Source organism: Phyllostomus discolor, chromosome 6 (assembly GCF_004126475.2).
Source record: "Phyllostomus discolor isolate MPI-MPIP mPhyDis1 chromosome 6, mPhyDis1.pri.v3, whole genome shotgun sequence".
Lineage (NCBI taxonomy): Eukaryota > Metazoa > Chordata > Mammalia > Chiroptera > Phyllostomidae > Phyllostomus > Phyllostomus discolor.
Window position 1 is genome coordinate 70849421 of NC_040908.2, and position 18469 is coordinate 70867889.

The 18469-nt window shown below is 42.4% G+C and overlaps 1 protein-coding gene across 2 annotated transcripts in view; it reads left to right on the forward strand.

Annotated features, from left to right (window-relative positions):
- FHL2 (four and a half LIM domains 2) overlaps positions 1 to 18469 on the forward strand; it is a 72256-nt gene that overhangs the window by 25177 nt on the left and 28610 nt on the right. The window contains exons 1-2 of one of the 2 annotated variants that reach the window (XM_028515194.2): positions 4211 to 4410; positions 14021 to 14200. In XM_028515194.2, the coding sequence (XP_028370995.1) occupies positions 14045 to 14200 (156 nt within the window). In that variant the 5' untranslated portion in view covers positions 4211 to 4410; positions 14021 to 14044. Of the gene's footprint in view, positions 1 to 4210; positions 4411 to 14020; positions 14201 to 18469 lie in introns of those variants that run through there. The other variant, XM_036028340.1, reaches the window with a different exon arrangement.

Below are 18469 nucleotides of genomic sequence, written 5' to 3' on the forward strand. Positions count from 1 at the left end.
ATAGCAAGAGAGGAAGAAGTTAGGGTTATGTTGGTTGGTGAAAGAATTACAAGAGAACTGAAATAAACAGAAGATCTTGAATAACCTATCAGAGTTGCCACTTGATCCCTTTCCCAGAAAAATACAATTTCTTAATTTTTTCCATGAATTAGCCTTTTATAATATCTGTAGCAGAGAATTTTTACCTCAAAAAGGCAACCTTTTATATTTAGAATAGCACCTAAACCTAATGCTCACTTTTAATGAGAACTAGGTATGTTTTCTTTTTTAAATTGAGGTATACATAATTGACATACAACATTACATTAGTTTCAGGTATACAACATCATGATTCAATACTGGTATACATTACAAAGTGATCACTACTGTAAATCTAGTTAACATCCATCACCACACATAGTTACAATTTTTTTTTATGATGAGAATTTTTGAGATCTACTCTCTCAACAACTTTCAAACATACAATATGGTATTAACTTCAGTCACTATGCTGTATATTATATCCCCAGTTCTAATTGATCTTATAACTGGAAGTTTGTACCTTTTAACCACCTTCGTGCTTCCTTCTTATTCTGGATTCATCTGTTCTTTATCATCAAATAACTGAGGGCCTACTATGTGCAAAGTGTTTTTTATGCATTATGTGAAAGGATCTTCCCCAAAATTTGGCAGTATATAGGTTTTTAGTTCACTTTTTTGTATGAGCAGACTAAGGGTCTTGGGGTTTCCCCAGGCCACAGAACTAGTCATAGGTAAGTATAGGGATTCAAATCCAGTCCTGATCCCAGAGATCAAACTGTAATGCCTTAGACTGTGTTATATTTTCTATAATATTCTATCTGTCACACAGTACTGTAATCGCTTACAAAATGAGTGACTTGTTAGATTTCAAACAAACCTTCTGCAATTCATCTATTCATTATCTATAGTTATGAAGTACATACCATGTGCCATGCTATAGGTCTGGGAAATACAATGCTGTACAAGATAACTTTTCAAGATACATTTTACCAGAATATTCTGTAAAGTTTTATTTTTTTAATAGTTTGTCCTTTGATTAAAATTGTTCAGAAAAGCTCTGGCTGGTGTGCCTCAGTGGATGGAGTACTGGCCTGCAAACCACAGGGCTGCCAGTTTGATTCCTGGTCAGGGCACATGCACGGGCCAGGTCCCCAGTAGGGGAATGCAAGAGGCAACCACACATTGACATTTCTCTCCCTCTCTTTCTCTTTCCCTTCCCCTCTATCTAAAAATAAATAAATAAAATCTTTTTAAAAAAATTGTTCAGAAAAATACATGGCATTAAGCCCAGAACTGCATTCTTCTTTCCTCTACTTCTAACAAACCTCCTACTGACTTTCTATAAATTCAGTTGAACATTTTTTTTCATATTTTTCCTAAAGAAGAAACGTGTTAATTTAAAAAATATTTTTTAATTTTTTGAATGGATAATACATTTACATAACTCAAAATTTAAAGAAAACAAAGGGTATATAATAAAAATTAATCTTGCTTTCACTCAATACTCTCAGTCCCAACATCCCCCCAGAGGCAACCACACTGAATGTACATATTGTCTTCTTCGTTTCCTTTCTTTCATTGTTAGCACAAACAGTTGCTCACTACCTACGAAGTGTTCTATGCTTCTTGTTGCTACATCTTGAAGATCATGTCAAATCCATCAATGTAGCTACCTCATTCTTTTTAAAAGATGCACATAAATAATTTTAAAATGTACCATATGATATTTAACTAGGCCCTGTTAATGAACATATAACATGGTCCAGTATTTTACTATTATTTATAAACAATTCCATGGTGACTCCTCTCATGTGAATGTCAATTTACACAGGAACAAGCCAATCTGTAAGATAATTTCCTGTGAGGGGAAATGCTGGGTTAAGGGCAAATGGTATGTGTATTTATAATTTTTTAAATGGTCATTATGGGATTTTCTAAGCCTTACAAAAGGAGCTAAACTAGTATAATGAACCCCACATACCTGTCACCCAGCTTCATGGTTACCATTAATCCATGGCAGATACAATTTTATGTATATATAGTGTATATAAAAATAGTATGTGTGTGTGTGTGTATAGTGTGCGTGTATGTGTGTTTCTGAGTGTGTATCCCACCCATCCCCTGCAACTCAAATTATTTTGAAGTAACCCCAGACAATATTACTTCATTGATTAATATGGCAGTACTTCTGCAAAGTAAGGACTTTAACAATGAGTGTAACTGCATTATCACACTGAAAATAAATTAATAGTAGTTTATTAATTTATTAATGCCAGATTGTTTCATGAAAATTAATTTTTTAAATAGTCTGTTTTTAGGTCCACCCATTCACTGCAGTAGGTTAGGCTTTTTTATCTTTTGGTTTCCACCTCCACCTCTCTCCTCCTTTTATTCTTCTATGACATTGTTGTGGAAACTGGATAAATTTGCTTCCACAGTCTGGATTTTGTTAATTACATCCTCATAAGTTCATTTAATATGTTTTTCTATCCTTTGAGTCAAAAGTGAAATACAAAATTAAATTGCAGAATTTCTTAAAATAATAATAAAGAAAATACAACATGTCAGAATCTGTATGGCACAGTTAAAACAGCTATTAGAAGATAGTTATATCTTCTAGTTATATTAAAAATAAAATGAAAATGAATGAATTAAAAACAAAACTGAGAAAATGAAATAAAATAAAGTTAGCTGAAAGAAGTGCAGAAAATTTTTCAATAATTTTAAAACTTTTTTAGACTCATCATTTGAGAATTAGATCATCTTGTAATTTTCAGCTATACAGACAACAAATCTAGATATTGTCAGAGAGAAAAGCTTTTCTACACACACTTTGCTCTGAATTTTCAAGATACTGGCCTGCCTTGATTTTCAGTAGGAAATCAGATTAGAAGACCACACTTCTCATCTTGGTGAGAAGCTGAGGGGTTCAGGAAAGGAAGAGGGAGGGAAGGCTGGATTCCCCACATCCAGTTCTGTCTGAGTTTATGTCTTAGCCCTCTGCAGGATACTGGAGTGACCCATAGGGTGAGGGGCATTTCATGTCCTGTGAGATCCTTGCATGCTTTTGCCATCTGACAGATTCTGGTTCAAATCTCAACTGGCATAATGATTGCCCTAGGCTCTGCGCAAATCTCTCTGATGTGGTTCTCGGCATAAAACCCTGTGCCTCAAAAGGACGAGGATCAAATAAGATACCACAAAGAGCTAGTGCTCAGCAAGGGAAGCTAATATGGTGGCTCTCAAGTTCTGTGATTGCCTGGAGACCCATTGGGGAGCCTCTGAAAAATCTCTAGCTACTGTCAACCAAGAGAGAACAATCGAGTAGTTTTTCTTTCTCTGAGGTCCACTGAATGTTAAACATAATGTGTCTGCTGACAGTATTTCTATTATGCCTTCACTGGCTATCAGGCTCACCTTCTACCTGTGCCTAAGCACGGCCGGCAGCTAGCCACCTACTTAAGAACAAACATTTCTTTCCAGATGCTCCCTTTCCCAGGCACGGGGCTCAGCCTGTGTCCCCTCTCCTACCACTGCCCTATGGTGTGTGGGTTTGTGTGTCAGGCAGAGGGCCTGGGTTTTGCGAGGCCCTCCACCTGGCTTTTGTTTCCCTCGCCCAGAGAGGACAACAGAACGTTTAGAGAGCCTCCTCGCCCGTGGACTGTTGGGGATTGCACCTTCTCCTGTTCCTTCTCTAGCGCGGAACAAAGAACGTGGCATTATCACTGTGGGCCATCAGCTGGATTTATTTCGTGGCAGAGATGGGTCTGCAGTGCAAGATGGACAAAAACCCACCGTGCAAATACATTTCCCACGTATCCTCCCGACCCCCCACCCCCCCGCCCCGGGCCCAGGTTTAACTGGCCCTTTTCCATCCCTCACACCTCTCGCCGTGTCTTCTCAGCCTTCGGCCTCCTTCTCTTTCCGAGAACCGCGCAGATTCCTGCCTCTTTGCCCGGAGGGTCCTTAGGTCGCCGCCTCGGCGTCCTGAGGCCCTCGCCCCACGCTCAACACTGCGAGCCAACTACAGGGGGGAAACTGCGCGTCACCCAGTGAGGTATAGACCCCGATGGAACAAGGGAAAAGCCAAACCAACAAAGAGTCCAAATCCGTGCGCGAGGCAGGCGCGGGCTGGCGGGGCGCGGCGACCAGGTGGGCGAGGGCGCTAGCCGCAGCGCCCCGGCACCCGTGGCCAGAGCGCCGAGCCCGCGCCTCCGGCGTCTCGGAGGCGTGCGTCTTTCTCCTTATATGGTCAAATGACACGAGGGGTTCGCCAGGGCTGGAGGCAGCGCTCCACTCAGCAGGCTGCGGAGCGGCATCCTGGAGCAGCTGCCTTCGCCACCCCGGACCTCTGTCCCGCCGTGTCCTCGAGCGCCTGCCCGCTGCGTGGTGAGTGCCACCATCCCAGCCACGGGGAGGGAGACGGGCGCCACCCGCATAGCATGGGGACAGGGAAGCCAAGGCGTGGGAGAGATCGAGAGACAGAGGTGGCAAGCCTTGGGAGAGACCCCGGGACAGGGCAGTCGAGCGGTTGGGGGAAATCCGGGGATAGGGGTCCCCGCGGTGGAGAAGACCCGGGGACAGGGGAGGTGTGCAGTTCGAGGAGATTCGGGAAGAAGGAAGCTGAACCGCGGTGGGGAGGCCTCGTGGTGGAGGGAGCGTACAGTAGGCCAGAGGGACCCCCGCCTCATCCTTGGAGGGAGGCCTGCAGGCGTGTGCAGGCCAAATGGGTCATCGCTGGGTGGCCAGCAGGGCCTGTGCCACCCACGAGGGATACCCGGCAAAGGCAAGGCAAGGGTCCCAGCTTGGGGAGGTGATTCTTCCCCCACCCCGAAGACCTTGAGTCTGGCCCTCCTCTGTCTGTGCAGGATGTCGGAACCCTTCTCAGTAGAAAGAAGTGGAGCTTTTGGTGTGACCTCATGCATTAACTCGTGCGAAAATTAAAAAATTAAGCACTGCATTTAACAAAATGGGCTACTTTAAACGAAAAAAAATCTCATCTTAAGTTGCACTTGTGTGATATTTTAGCATACCTGACATTGCCGACAGAGATTGTTAAATATTGTTTCCCATTTTAAATGAAGAGCAATCATACTTACTTTCACACCCCAACATGGGTTTCCATCCCAAGGAGCAGAGCCGAGGCTGAAAGAAAGGCGCACAGCTGCCTTCCAGCGGCTGCACTCCCTTGCATTTACCTACATTGGGACATGAATCACAGTATGGGCTTATACTCAGGAGACTGTTCAAAACACATGGACAGATCTTTTTGTCACCTTTGGCACTGCGTCTGCTGACATGGGCTTTGCAGTAATGTGTTAGAGGGAGGAGTTCGCTATCCTGAGGGGGATTTAGACCAAAAACACTGAGGCAAGTCTTAGAGGTACAGGAACTTCTGGTTGGACAATTGAACTTCCATAAAACCAAACTTAATGAAGAACATTACATTGTACATTATATAAAATGTTTTTCACCGTGTTTTCCAGATTTGGCTCACCCTAAATTTTTAAGGGCTATCAATGAAGGTATACAATTGGGTTTCCACAGTGTTTATTAATCTGTGGTACTTTAAAATGCTTTCACTCAGCAGCCTGTTGATAAGGGCTAATTTGGCATACTGAGGACTGGGCAATGTTTGGGGCAATCATGTCCACAATGTCATTTAGTACACACAAATGTGCCAGAAGGCAGGTGTGACTGACAGTGGGCGTGCATTCACTGGAGCTAGGCTGCTGGAGTTCATGTTCTGGTCCCTCATCCACAAACAGTGCAACCTCAGCTAAGTCACCGAATCTCTCCATGCCTCAGTTTCCTCAGCTGGAAAACAGATATGATAGTGACTTTCTTGCAGGGTTGTAATCAAGTCTACAGATCATAAGCAGTGTATACATACTTGATATTGTCCTCATCTTTACAGATAAACTGAAGCAGAGAGAGAATAAAGTAACTTTTGCTGAAGGTTTTCCAGCCTTAAATGGTGCACTTGAGATCAGACCCCAGACAGCTTAACTCCAGAGCCTGAGTTCTAACCACTGAACTACTGAGAACCCACCTGAATATTCCACTGCACACTGTGACCCAAGATTGCTTGTTAAGTCACTTCCAGTACTGAAAGAAATCTCACTTGCAAAGTAAAATGCCCATTAGGATATTGAAAAAACTAAAGTGGGCCTCAGGAGGCCTGTGTTCTAGTCCTGCTAGCACTAAGGATCAGTTGCCCAGCCGCTGGGACTCAGGCTGACTCATTTATTTGTCAGGAAGGGGGGGCTGGAGTAGAAAAGTTTCTTTCTGATTCAGGTGCCATGAGATACAAAGTTCCTTGCGCTTGGTACACAAAAAGAAATACTGGATACTTCCTGTAGTTTTATTAAAAGAATTTTACAAAGCTCATTTATCATGTGGAATTCTACTGAGAGGCTACTTCCTCAAAATGACCACCATGAACAAAATACATGGGCTCTTCTCAAGTGCCCAAGAGTCTGCTCTTCCAAGAGGCCAAGCTGGCTACATGATTTTGGGGTGGTCATGTGAATGGGCTGTTGTTTTAAATTATGGATTCAGACTGTAGCCCCTGTGATGGTTAATTGTATGTCAACTTGACTGGTCCATGGGGTGCCCAGACACGTAATTTCTCTGTGTGTCTGTGAGGGTGTTTCTACCATTGATGAGCATTTCAATCAATAGACTGAATAAAGCAAATTGTCCTTGTCATTGTGGGTGGGCCCCATCCAATCAGTTGAAGACCTGAATATAACATTAAGGCTGGGCAAGAGGGAACTCCACCAGCCTGACTGCCTAGCTGGGTCGTTCTCAGCCTTCGGCCTTGGACTGAAACATCAGCTCTTGAGCCTGCTGGGTTTTGCACTAGGATTTATGCCATCAGTGTTCCTGGTTCTCAGGCTTTCAGATTCATATATATATATATTTATTCTCCTACTGATTCTGTTCTCAGCCTCACTTTTGTAAGATTCCATCACACCTTTGCTACTGGTGGTCTTCATTTTCCTTTTGCTATAAATATGTTTGTCCTCTTGAAGATCTAATGAGAGGCCTGGGGCAGCATTTGTTTTCCCCACCATTAGTCCAGTTCTCATGGGTGATTCTCACACTTGGCCTGAACTTGGACATCACATGTTATCACACTTGCCCTCAGCCTTTGTAATCCATACCTTTACTGGCCTGATTTAGTCTGTCACTTAAAGATTCCCTTTAGGCTATGGTACCAAGTGAGGCAAGTGACATCTGTGCCCAGTAAGAGGAACAGCTGTCTCGTTTCTGTAGGTTAATAAAATTCATGTCAGAGAGCATCCTTGAAGTCTGTAAATATTTAGGTTTTTAGTCAGAAAGAAAATAAACTGGTCTATATCTGATGATACAGCCTTGGAACAAATAAGGCTTAGCCACTCCATGCAGAGCAGCAGGACACGTGCAAGTGGTCGTGACAGGATCCTGTACAGTGTGCTGGTGAAACACCATGAAGCAGCAGGGGGCAGAATGAGGAGGCTAGTCTTTCATGAAAGTCGGAGTTGCCAAATGAAAAGGCCAGTAGGGGGTCATAACAGGTGGAAGACCAGGCAGATTGAGTGTAGCATAAACAACAAGTTGCCTTCGGGAGACTGGAGGAGTCTGTGAAAGAGTGAACACATAAATAATTTGCTCCCATGTTCCCAGGAAGGCGGTGGTGGAGCAGTAGGGTGGGTCTCCCCTTCACCCTCCAACACTGAGATGATTTATGAACCTGAGACAGCCCACCATTCTAGCCTGCATAATTATGTTTGTCCAGCATTGACTGAACTGACATGTTTTGTGATTAAATTAAAAGATAGTATCTTAGAGGTGATTTAAATTCTTTGGGATTAGAACTGGACTAGAACTCTTTCAGAAATTATATGTCTTATCTCAGTCTCCTAGTACTTAAGACAGTACATGGAAAATCATGGTCCATTCATACATTCTTATTGATGGAATTTAAAAGTTTGTAGGGCATCAAAACAAGTATCACTATTTGTGCATCTAGAGACTTAAGGTCATAAACTTGACATTTATTAATCTCCCATTTCTTTTCATTATTCCATGTTCAAAAGTTTATGTGGAGGATAGCAGTTACCTTATTCAAGCATTATCTCTCATGCAAAACATTTCTTTATCAGAGACAAACCAAGATTTTTTTTGGCAAGTTACTGTTTTACATACCAAATTGTAGAACATTCCTGACCCCTGTTCATAGATGTACTCAGTAAAGGTTCATTCAGTTGATCTGTAGATATATCATATTGCTGCAGGCATAGTCATTCTTACACTTTACCAACAATCTAAAAATCAATTTCAAGAGAATTCTAGGTACATTGTTATATTTTTAAAAATAGCAACACCTCTTAAACTGGCCCCCCTCTCTCTTTCTCCAGAATTTTTATTTAAAAGAAAGAGTTCAGCTAGACTAATGAAGAATGTTGGGGTGACAATCTTTGCTTTCTGGGCACATTGTGTCTGCAGAAGGCCCAGGACCCTTCACTGATACCAGGAGCCTATGTCAGGTGGCCTAGCACCTTCTGAGCAGACAGGCTTGGAATTGTCTCCTTGCTGGCTTTTACTTCTTGACATGACCAGGCCTCATCCTGGACTGTGCAGCTAGCTGTGTGTTCACAAGGATTTAGAGTCCAAACATAAAGAGGAAAGTTCTCCCTGCTGTGGAAGCAGCGTTTATCTGGAAGAGGGAAAGATACCAGTGATGGAAGAGGAAGAATGAAGCTTAGGATCTACTACATTAGAAAGTTCAATAGCATCAGATTCCAAAGCACATTACATTGGTTTGCTGTGCAAGTAGATTATTCTCTAAAGACAGTCCTCATTTTTATTATTGATTTTTGCCCATGTGTTTGTCCTCTGGGATATTTGTATTCATTCATTCATCCATTCATTTGTTCACTCATTCTAGGAGGATTTATGAAACACCTGACCCTGTGTCTGTCATCATCAGGGCCACAATGATACACAGTGCCCACCTTCGCAGCACTTAAGCTTTGGACACAGACAGTCGCGCAGTGTCATGCAGTGTCATGAAAGCATTGCATTCCTAAATGCATGTCTAAAAAAGGCCCTCATGCAACAGACTGATTTTCTTAGGTCTCTCTAAAAAGCTCTGGTTGATTGTTGATAAACGATGGAATTTCCTACCTGGGTCCCTGATGGCATTTAAAGATGGCCATGGCTTTGTCAGGACTGACTTCCTGAAGCTTCTCATATTGGGGGCAGGGTTTGGGAAAATTCACAGGTTTCTCTTTAGGAATTGACTGTTAGAGGAGTCTCCTAAATCACAGCTGATAGAGAAAAACACTTGGGTTTGGAAGAGGCGGAAGGAAGTGGCATCTTTGGGGTTAGACCAAAGTAGGTAGTTAAAGAAAAAGAGCATTGGAAAGGAGGCTTAACTGAGTCTTTTTTTTTGTGAACCTGGCCAAGTTGGATCAAGGTAGCCAAAATAGGTTTCCCAGGCTGGAAGGATAGGGCAAGCTCCTGAAACCCACCATGCTAGCGCCCCTTCTTTGAGTCTCAGGAAATCTTTCTGATCAAAACACATGGACAAGCGCCCTGGCTCTCAATGTCCTTGCCTCTCTTCCTTCACCTCCTTACCACCTCTCTCTACTTCCTTTATTGTCTTTTTATGTTTCCTTTCCCTTCTTCTTCATGTTTCTTTTCTCTCTTCCTAGCTCTGACACTTTCCCTCTCAAACTTTGTTTTACAGTTTTCAAATCTGAGAAAAAAATCACCCGCATTTAGAAGCTGTAGATTTTTAAACAGTAATTATTTCTTAGGAGGTGGGCCTGGTGCATCTTTGTCCCTTTGCTCTCTGAACCGTTATTCTTGCATCTGACTGAACACTGACTAAGCTGACAGAGACTGGGATCAGAGAGCTCTCCAGGCCATGGGACTGCCAGCCCCTGTGCAGTTAGTTTGGCCTAGAGCCAAACCTGTTCCCTAAGGTCCAGCTTTCTCAAAGACACTGCTTGTTCAGAGCCCAAGGGGAAAAGACATCAGAGAATGATTTAACTCTCATAAGGGATGAGAACTCCAGGGCATAGTAATTTGGACTTGATTCAATGAACTAACAAGTCAGCAGTCACAACCTTTGTTTGGGTGGCTTCTTGCTTGCTGTTGCTTATTCATGTCAGCATTTCTGTGTTCTGGGTGATGGCCAGGAGGGAGGGAGGCCAAACAGTGATTATATCCAGCTAGGTCATTACAGCCCTTTCAGAACCAAGATGTCTGATTTTTATCTGAAGAAACAATTCAGAAGTGGACTCTGATACACTGAAAATATTTTCAAAGAGTCATTGCCCCTCAGTCTGTCTCCCCCAGCCCTACACAGCAATGCCGGGCTTCCACACAGCGAACTCTCAGTGGAGCCTTCCTGTGTCCCCTTCACACTCACTACAGGCTTTCGGGAGCTAATATACTAAAACCTGTTGCCCACAGACACATTCGTGTTTGTGGTCAAGGTCACAGACCCTCCTTTTCTGGGCCTTTGACTATCTTCTCAGCTTCATCATTGCTACTTTTAACTAATCCCACTCATTCTCATCTTCTTGGGGTGTCTACTCACCCTTCCCTGTTTCTTATCTCCATGCCTTGCTCACTCTGTCTCCTGGCCTGCAGTATCAGCTGGCTAGCTTTTTCCAACACAGGGAGGGGCTCCTCCCCTGCATGCCCATAATGCCCTGTACATCTCTCCATCACTGTCCAGAGCAGGGAGACTTATAGTCTGATACATATCTGCTTTCTTCACCAGACTACAAGTTTCTTCAGTGAGGGCCCGAGTCTTATTCATCTTTGTACTTCTAGCACTTTGAATAGCTTCTGAAACCCAGTTCCAGCTCAACTGATGCTTCTTGAATTAATGAACACTCAGGTTTTTTTATGAGATTTAAAAGTGGAAAGTTACCCTGGCTGGGTAGCTCAGTTGGTTAAGAGTGTCATCCCAATATGCCAAGGTTGCAAGTTTGATGTTTGATCCCCCATCATGGCATATACAAGAATCAACCAATAAATCATAAATAAGTCAAACAACAAATCAATGTTTCTCTCTCTTTCTCTCTCCTCTCCTTCCTCTCTCTTCTCTCTCTCTCTAAAATCAATGAATAAAATTTTAAAATATTTTTAAATGGAAAGTTACAAGGGGCTTCTAATGTAGGGCTATAGATAAATTTCTTTATTAAAAAGAAGCTTAAGATTGATAGTGTAATTTTAAAATATGCAAAATATTTTATTTGGTAGCATTTGATTAAGGGAGAACTGGTTTTAAACACTTTGTGACAAAAGGGAAACCCTTAGTTTTTTCATTAGCTTATGGGCCACTTACTTTTGACTCTTAGAGTTTGTGCTTTGTAGAATTTTCTGAAAATCTATAAGAGGACCTTCTCAGATAAAGTGTATCCTGCCCTGTTCCTAATTAATGATGGGTGCTCACCTTACACCTCACCTGTTGGTTTAAGCACAAGTGTTCTTGTAATCATTGAAATTGTAGTAACTTCTTAGAGAAGATAATGAGCCAGGAGGGAGAGAGATCCACCATTGTCAGGAAAAAAATCTACAGACAGGGGACCTGAACCACTGGGCCAAGTGCCTCGTGTCAGTTGGAGTTTCTGAGCAGGCTGCAGCCTCACTATTCCTACTGGGAGTCAGAATCAGTGACGATGATGTTATCTTGGGACAGCCTCAGTCACATTTTGAGCAGATGTGGAGCCCCCTTCCTTGTGCCCAGAGTTGACTCCCTTCAATTATTTCTCTCCTGGTCCAGTGCAGTTGGAGAAGGTAAGCAAATAGTCACCAGGAATAGAAACATCATAGCCATTGCCTTGGAAGAAAGAAGGTTCACCCCTTTCACTGGCTTGAGAACATAAACATGGTACTCTAGATAGATTAGTGGTATTTCTTTTTCCAAGCAGGGCCTGTGCTTGTCCAAACCCACATGGAACCACCTTACAATTTAGATCGGTAGTTAGTCATGTGAAAACTCATGTGAATCCTCTTTTCTCAATATTGTTCCTGGGCTCCAGTTTTTCCATCCATAAAGTGAAGTAGTTGTCATGGAAAATCCTGGGAGTTGTTTCCAGGTTTTAAAATCCCACAATTTATCGTTCTGTCTTCTTTCATTGTTTTTACTTCAGATTCTCAAGTCATTATTCTTATGTTTGTGTGAACAGAATGGGCCATAGACCTCTGGTTCCACAGATAAATGGCAGTCTTTATTGGGAAAAATATATATGTTGGAAGGATACTGTTGAACTGCAATGAAATAAATGTCCAGTGAGGTCTCCCCATGCAGGTTCATATACTGCTCACAGCACCAAAGAAGGAAGGAAGGAAGGAAGGAAGGAAGGAAGGAAGGAAGGAAGGCAGGCCACTTTCAAGGCCAATAACTGAGGAATTACAGGAAAGCATTGAGTCTTCTGCCAACATAGCTGCCACAAAGTGCAATGGCTTCACTATGAATAATATTTATACTTTGGGTCTCAGAATAATAATGCAAATGCTTAAGAGCCCCATCTTGTGATCTTATCACAAGAATGTCCACACAATGTTTTCTTTAGCTCCAAGAAAAGAGATTTTGAAGGCTGGATCTTGCTACATGTGTCCAGCTGCATGTTTAATACTCTTGAAAAATAACTATTCTGTAAACGTGGAAATAACCAAGTCTGGATGCTTGAACATTGTTCATTTGTTTGCTTACACTTGTCAAGATCTTGTATATATAACAGTACAAAATTAATAAACAGTATCAAATTTGCTGTTATCATGAACCAAGCAACAATACTTTATTTGCATCATAGGGTATTATTCTGAAATTTCATCCTTAAATGGTTTGAAATGATGGAAAATTGAATCAAGTTTAATTCGAGTTCATGAAACATTACTCAGAGTTACAGTCAGCCAGTCCACATATTTAACAATTTCTAAAACTTCTTATTTTTCACAAATGAAATATTGCCACCTGAGAATATATTCCAGAAAAATATCAACTCTGTGTTTTTAATGTCCTGGAGGTGTTTCTCCATACCAAGTATTTCCACAGAAGACTCTTACATTCTGGAAGAGTTCTAACACGTGTATGGGAATGGCACAAGAGGATGAGAAAGGTAAAAACCTCCTCTTGTGGCCCTCCATTCCCACCCCACCCCCTCTGCTCATGCACACTCTATGTTCACCCTGGAAATATGTGCCGTGGCTGGCATGGAGATGCATTCCTTTTCCTTTTTGAAAACTGTGAGGTACTGCCGGGAGAGGCCATGGCTTTCCTGCTCTGTACTAATCCCTGTTCTTGGAAGCTGGCCTTTCCCTGTGGCCTGCTTTCTGGATACTCAGGCAGTGGAAGGATGATCTTTTCATCTGGGAAAAATGAGTTGCCTGAGGAACGTATGGCACTTTTTCTTTTGCAAGAGGAGATTGTGCTTCCCAATGCCATGTCAAGGCCAAGGGTTGTGCCACTGCTGTTTCTTACTGTTCAAATTTATGAATCCATAAAGGGGAACTCATAGAAACTCTTTGTAGAAATGAACATATAAATGGTAGTGGAAAGAAATACAATAAAAAATAAAATTAAATTAAAAAAAGAAAGATTGAACCTATTGTTTCTAGCCATGCTTTTCTAGTTTGGGAGAGGGAGAAGGGAAAGACACAGGCCCAGTGGCACATTTGAAGCACATGTGTGAGGGCTCTGATGTCAGCTCTTGTATCCAAAACTGAGGTACCTTTTTCTGACACAATTAAATTTGGAACTTTTTTAAAACCATAGAATCTAGTCAAACACAAAACTGCCCCCAACTAATTTTTTGAGAAAGGATTAAAAATTATGACTGTGGCAAGGGTGAGTTTCAACTCTTTACCCAGAGAGAACCACCCCTTGGCTAGGGATGATACTGACAGATGGCAGGACAGCTAATGCATCAGCATGCATGGCATTCACAGTGTGCTCACTGGGACATGTATTTTCTCATCTTTTCAACAGGCTGTTGAAAAATCAGGTGTCAAAATGACTGAACGCTTTGACTGCCACCATTGTGAAGAATCTCTTTTTGGGAAGAAGTACATCCTGAGAGAGGAAAGCCCCTACTGCCTGGCCTGCTTCGAGGCCCTTTATGCCAGCACATGTGAGGAGTGCAGGAAGCCCATTGGCTGCGACTGCAAGGTACCCCCATGCCTTCCCTGAGTAGTGCCCTATATCTCCTGAGTCCCTCTTAGTCCCCAAGAACCACAGGCCTCTCTGTGTGATCATGCTGAAGTCCTGCTCTTCATCACCTATTGATTCCATCTCTTGGTTCCCCCACTCTGATGGGCTTGGACCCTTCCATAAGTATTATTGAGCTCTTCCCTCCTCTCTGTTGGTCTCTGACTACTCCTGATTCCATAGCACTTGCTTTCCCAGGAAGTTTGTGCTTAGTGTCCTAAGTACAGTTCTTACATTCTAGTTACTCATGTCCCTATCTCACACCCACTCCAGCTCCCAGTGCTGCAGCTACCTGAGGGCCACGTTCTCTTGCTCCTGTTTGCTCTGTGCTGACTCAGGAGGAGCAGATGCTGCTTGATAAATATTTGAGGAAGAAATGTGCACATGAGTGATCCAGAGCTGATGCCCAGATAGATGGGCACATCAAAGCAGGAAAGTTATTGGCATATAAGGGGTTCTTTTCTCTTAGTGTCAGGAGGTCAAGATTTGTGTTGTTTCATTTTCAAGGGGAAAGATGCACACATAGGAATTCCCAGCTTTCCTGCTGTGGATGGCCCAGCAGGTTCAACTGAGGCCACCAGTCATTTGCGCTGACTGCCTGGGGTTGGGTGTTGGGAATCCTGGCCTATATTTCTCAGCATATCTTTAGTCCAAACTGGACCACTGAAGGATGCCACTGGAAGTCCGTCCATGTCTCTAAGTTTGCAGATATCTTTACCTGCAAGACAGCTGCTGAAACACACGTGACAAACAGTAGGTGATTGTCATCCTGAGAGCCACAGATTTGGTACAAAATGGAGTTCGAAATCTCCAAAGGAATTCCCAGATTAATGGACTTTAAGGCAATTTATGGCATGTCACTTTTTTCTGCTTTCATTCCTTTGTCCTCTTTTGGGATTTTGTCACTCTCCTCTGTTGTTACAAATATCAATACATAATTGCTGACTGATTGACAATTCTAACATATCCAATGCACATTTCTTACAGTTCTTTATTTTATCATATCATTCCTAGGAAAGGCAGTAAGCTACGGGACGCACCATCAGTTTCTGTTGCTAGGTATTTAGTGACAATTGAAAAATAATTTCTGTCTTATATGGAAAGAGGCCTTTGTCCTGAACAGAGACAAAGGCTGTGCAACATGGGCCTATGGAAGCCAAACTGAGCTGTGTATCTTTTGGCTTCAGAATGGGAATGGCATGCCAAGTGTCAAAGAAATGAAACTCAGAGGTTATTTTATGTAAACTTTAAACAGCTCAGCAGTCTGGCCATGATGAGCAGAAAGTAGCTGATCTTGCTAGTCTAGAAGTTGAATACCTGTTTATCTCCAGCTCTTTCTGAGGATATCTTCCTGTGCCCAATGGGCATTCTTAGTTCCTCTTTGTTTATTGACTAGGCCAAGCATAACAGCCCGGATGCCATACTACCTGGTTCTAGTCTGGCTCTGTGGCTCACTAGCTGTGTGAACCTGGGCCAACTACTTGACTCCTCTGTGCCTGTTTTCACATTTCTAAGATGGAGGTGAAACAAAGGTGCCTACCTCATCAGGTTATGGTATGCAGATACATAGCCCTGCATGCCATAAACGGCAGCTGATGGTATCACTTATGAACTTCAAACTTCCACTTTCCTTTCAACTACTTCCCTGTTCTTTCCCTAACACATTCCCTACACATACCTCTTGGAAGCTTTGCCCTCTCTCTTTATCAGTTTTCATTATAAAAACTAAATGTCTTGTTCAAAGAAGAACTAATAGACAGAGAAAAAATTATTTTATAAAAGTTTTACCTGAGCAAGAATTAGGCATGAGGTCCAGCTATTATTCTGACAAAGAACAACTCCAGTTTAAAGGAAACATTTTGAATATTTGGGACTAGTCATCCTTGACTGGTGACTAATGTAAAAACAAAACAAAAATCACTTACCATTTCTCCAACATGATTTAGTGGAAAGACACTTGGACCTCGTTATCCTTCAGCACATACTTTATGAGCAAACACAGGAATCCTCCAAATGTGGCCAAAATCAACATGACTGCTGCAAAGTCAAGAGTTAATCATGCTGAACTTTTCAACCCAGATTAGTGGTTTGTTATATGTGGAGTTGTGCCATGTGATTTTCTACAGTTTAGAAGAAAAAGAGATGTTGACTTGAAGTTAGATCTTGCCATTTAGTGCTTTTGAATATTTGTTATGGCTTTCTTGATTTTCAGAAATAATTATGTAGATGACTTTGTGGAGAAAGCAATGGTGGAAAAAAATTTGTTACTTCAGGAAGTCAGGTCAAAGGCAGGCCACTCAAGGGAGCAGCTGAGCTGGCAGATCTGGTGGGCATCCTCTTTTCTTAAAATAGCGTAGGTCCCATGGGCTCACTTAACTTTCTCTCTGAAGGACATGGGCGTATGTATAATTTTTAAATATTGGCAAGCCTGTGCCCTGGCCGGGTGGCTCAGTTCGTTGGGGCATCATCCCATACACCAAAAAGTTGTGGTTCGATCCCTGGTGAGGGCATGAACAGGAGACAATTGATCGATGTTTCTCTCACACATTAATGTCTCTCTCTCACTCTCTTCTTCTCTTTCTAAAATCACTAATAATAAAAATCCTCATGTGAGGAGTAAAAATAAATAAAATAAAATATTGGCCAGCCTTTGGGATATAGTCTAATCTTGTGGGTATTGACTGCCTTCTGAATAAGATAGATAAGACTTCAGGACCTGTCGCTGTAGGTAGATTCCACGTGTTTGAATATCAGCTCTCTGCAGTCACTCAGTGATATTATTTACTTCTATTTAGTTACTCTGAAGAAATGCTGAGATCTCAAAGGGTAAAAAACATTTATTTTTGTGGTCAAAGGATTATTTGAGAACAGGTAATATAAATAAAATGTTATGATCCTCCAATATTATGCTGTTCTTGTGGATACTAGCAAAAAAAATGTTTTTAGCCTGGTTATAGATTTTTTTGTGGATGGGTTTATCTACCTATGTTTTAGACTTCAAAAATTCAAGAAATTAAAGAAAAGACAGGCTTGTCAATAGCTCCAGAGAGAAGTGTAAGTACCATGCATGTATCAAATCAGTGATTTTAACAAACTCTAGGCCATATACCCAGCTCAAACTTTGAATTTCCCATGTCTGTGCAAGCAGGGTCATGAAGTCAAATAGGCCGCCTGACCCATGGATGCCCTATCTAGACTTCCCATAACACTGCATAGATAGGGACTTTCTTCATTGCATCTTATGGAGAACCCACTGAGGCTGAGAGAGGTTAGGGTCTTGCTGGGTTACAGGGTTGGGAGGCACTAGAGTTAGAGGTAAAATGCAGGTGGGGTGGCTCCTGACCCATGAGCTGCCTGCTGCCTGCCCTGTGCGGCCTCAGAAGGGACATCTGGTCAGGTGTGGATTGGACTAGTGGTCAGTCCTGAGAGTCAGAGCTGTCTGCCTTGCTTCTATCAGTGACCTGAGTAAAAGGCTCCCGCCTTTCTCCTGGGGCTCCTCAGATGGCAATGACTGTGCTGCAGAAATGATACTCAATTTGTTTCTAGAACACTCTTTCCAGCTTCCTAGTTAGTTAAATGGGAACATTGAATTGACGATCAGATTGGCATGAATGTATCCATTAAACTATAAAAGTTTCTCATTTGGACAGTTCGTAAAGGACAGAAGACTTCTGAGGTCTTCTGGTGGAAAGCAGCCAGGAGAATGAAACAGGAGACTAAGTTTTTTTAACATGTCCAGGTTAACTCTAGACGGCTTTGTTACACTTTAAGAGGATTTCTGACCAAGGCTTAGGGAGCGTAAGGTCAGACTGAGAAAACCATCCTTGCTGCCCTCCACCAGGAAACAGGCCTCCCCTGCTGGGCCTCTCTGGCTGTTCTTCGGGAAGAGCAACTCTGCCAGATACATTCCCACAGTCCAGGCCACCATCCTGACTCCTTTTATTTGTTGAGGTGATTTTTCAGTGCTTAGTGAGTGAATCACCTTTTTTAGAGGTTTTGTGTAATTTATCCACGGAGATTGTAATGGACACTAAAAGTATTTATAGTTATTTGGACACCCTCTTATAAGAGAAAAATCTGAAGGAAATCAAGTAAAGCAGGATCCTCAGAATTGGGAACAAAGGTGACCAGATGGGTTATATAAGGACCTCTCAGTCCATGAAAACCAAGGGTCACCTGCAAGGCATGCCCACCAAGGTACACAGTACTCGGCAGTGACATTGTGCCCAC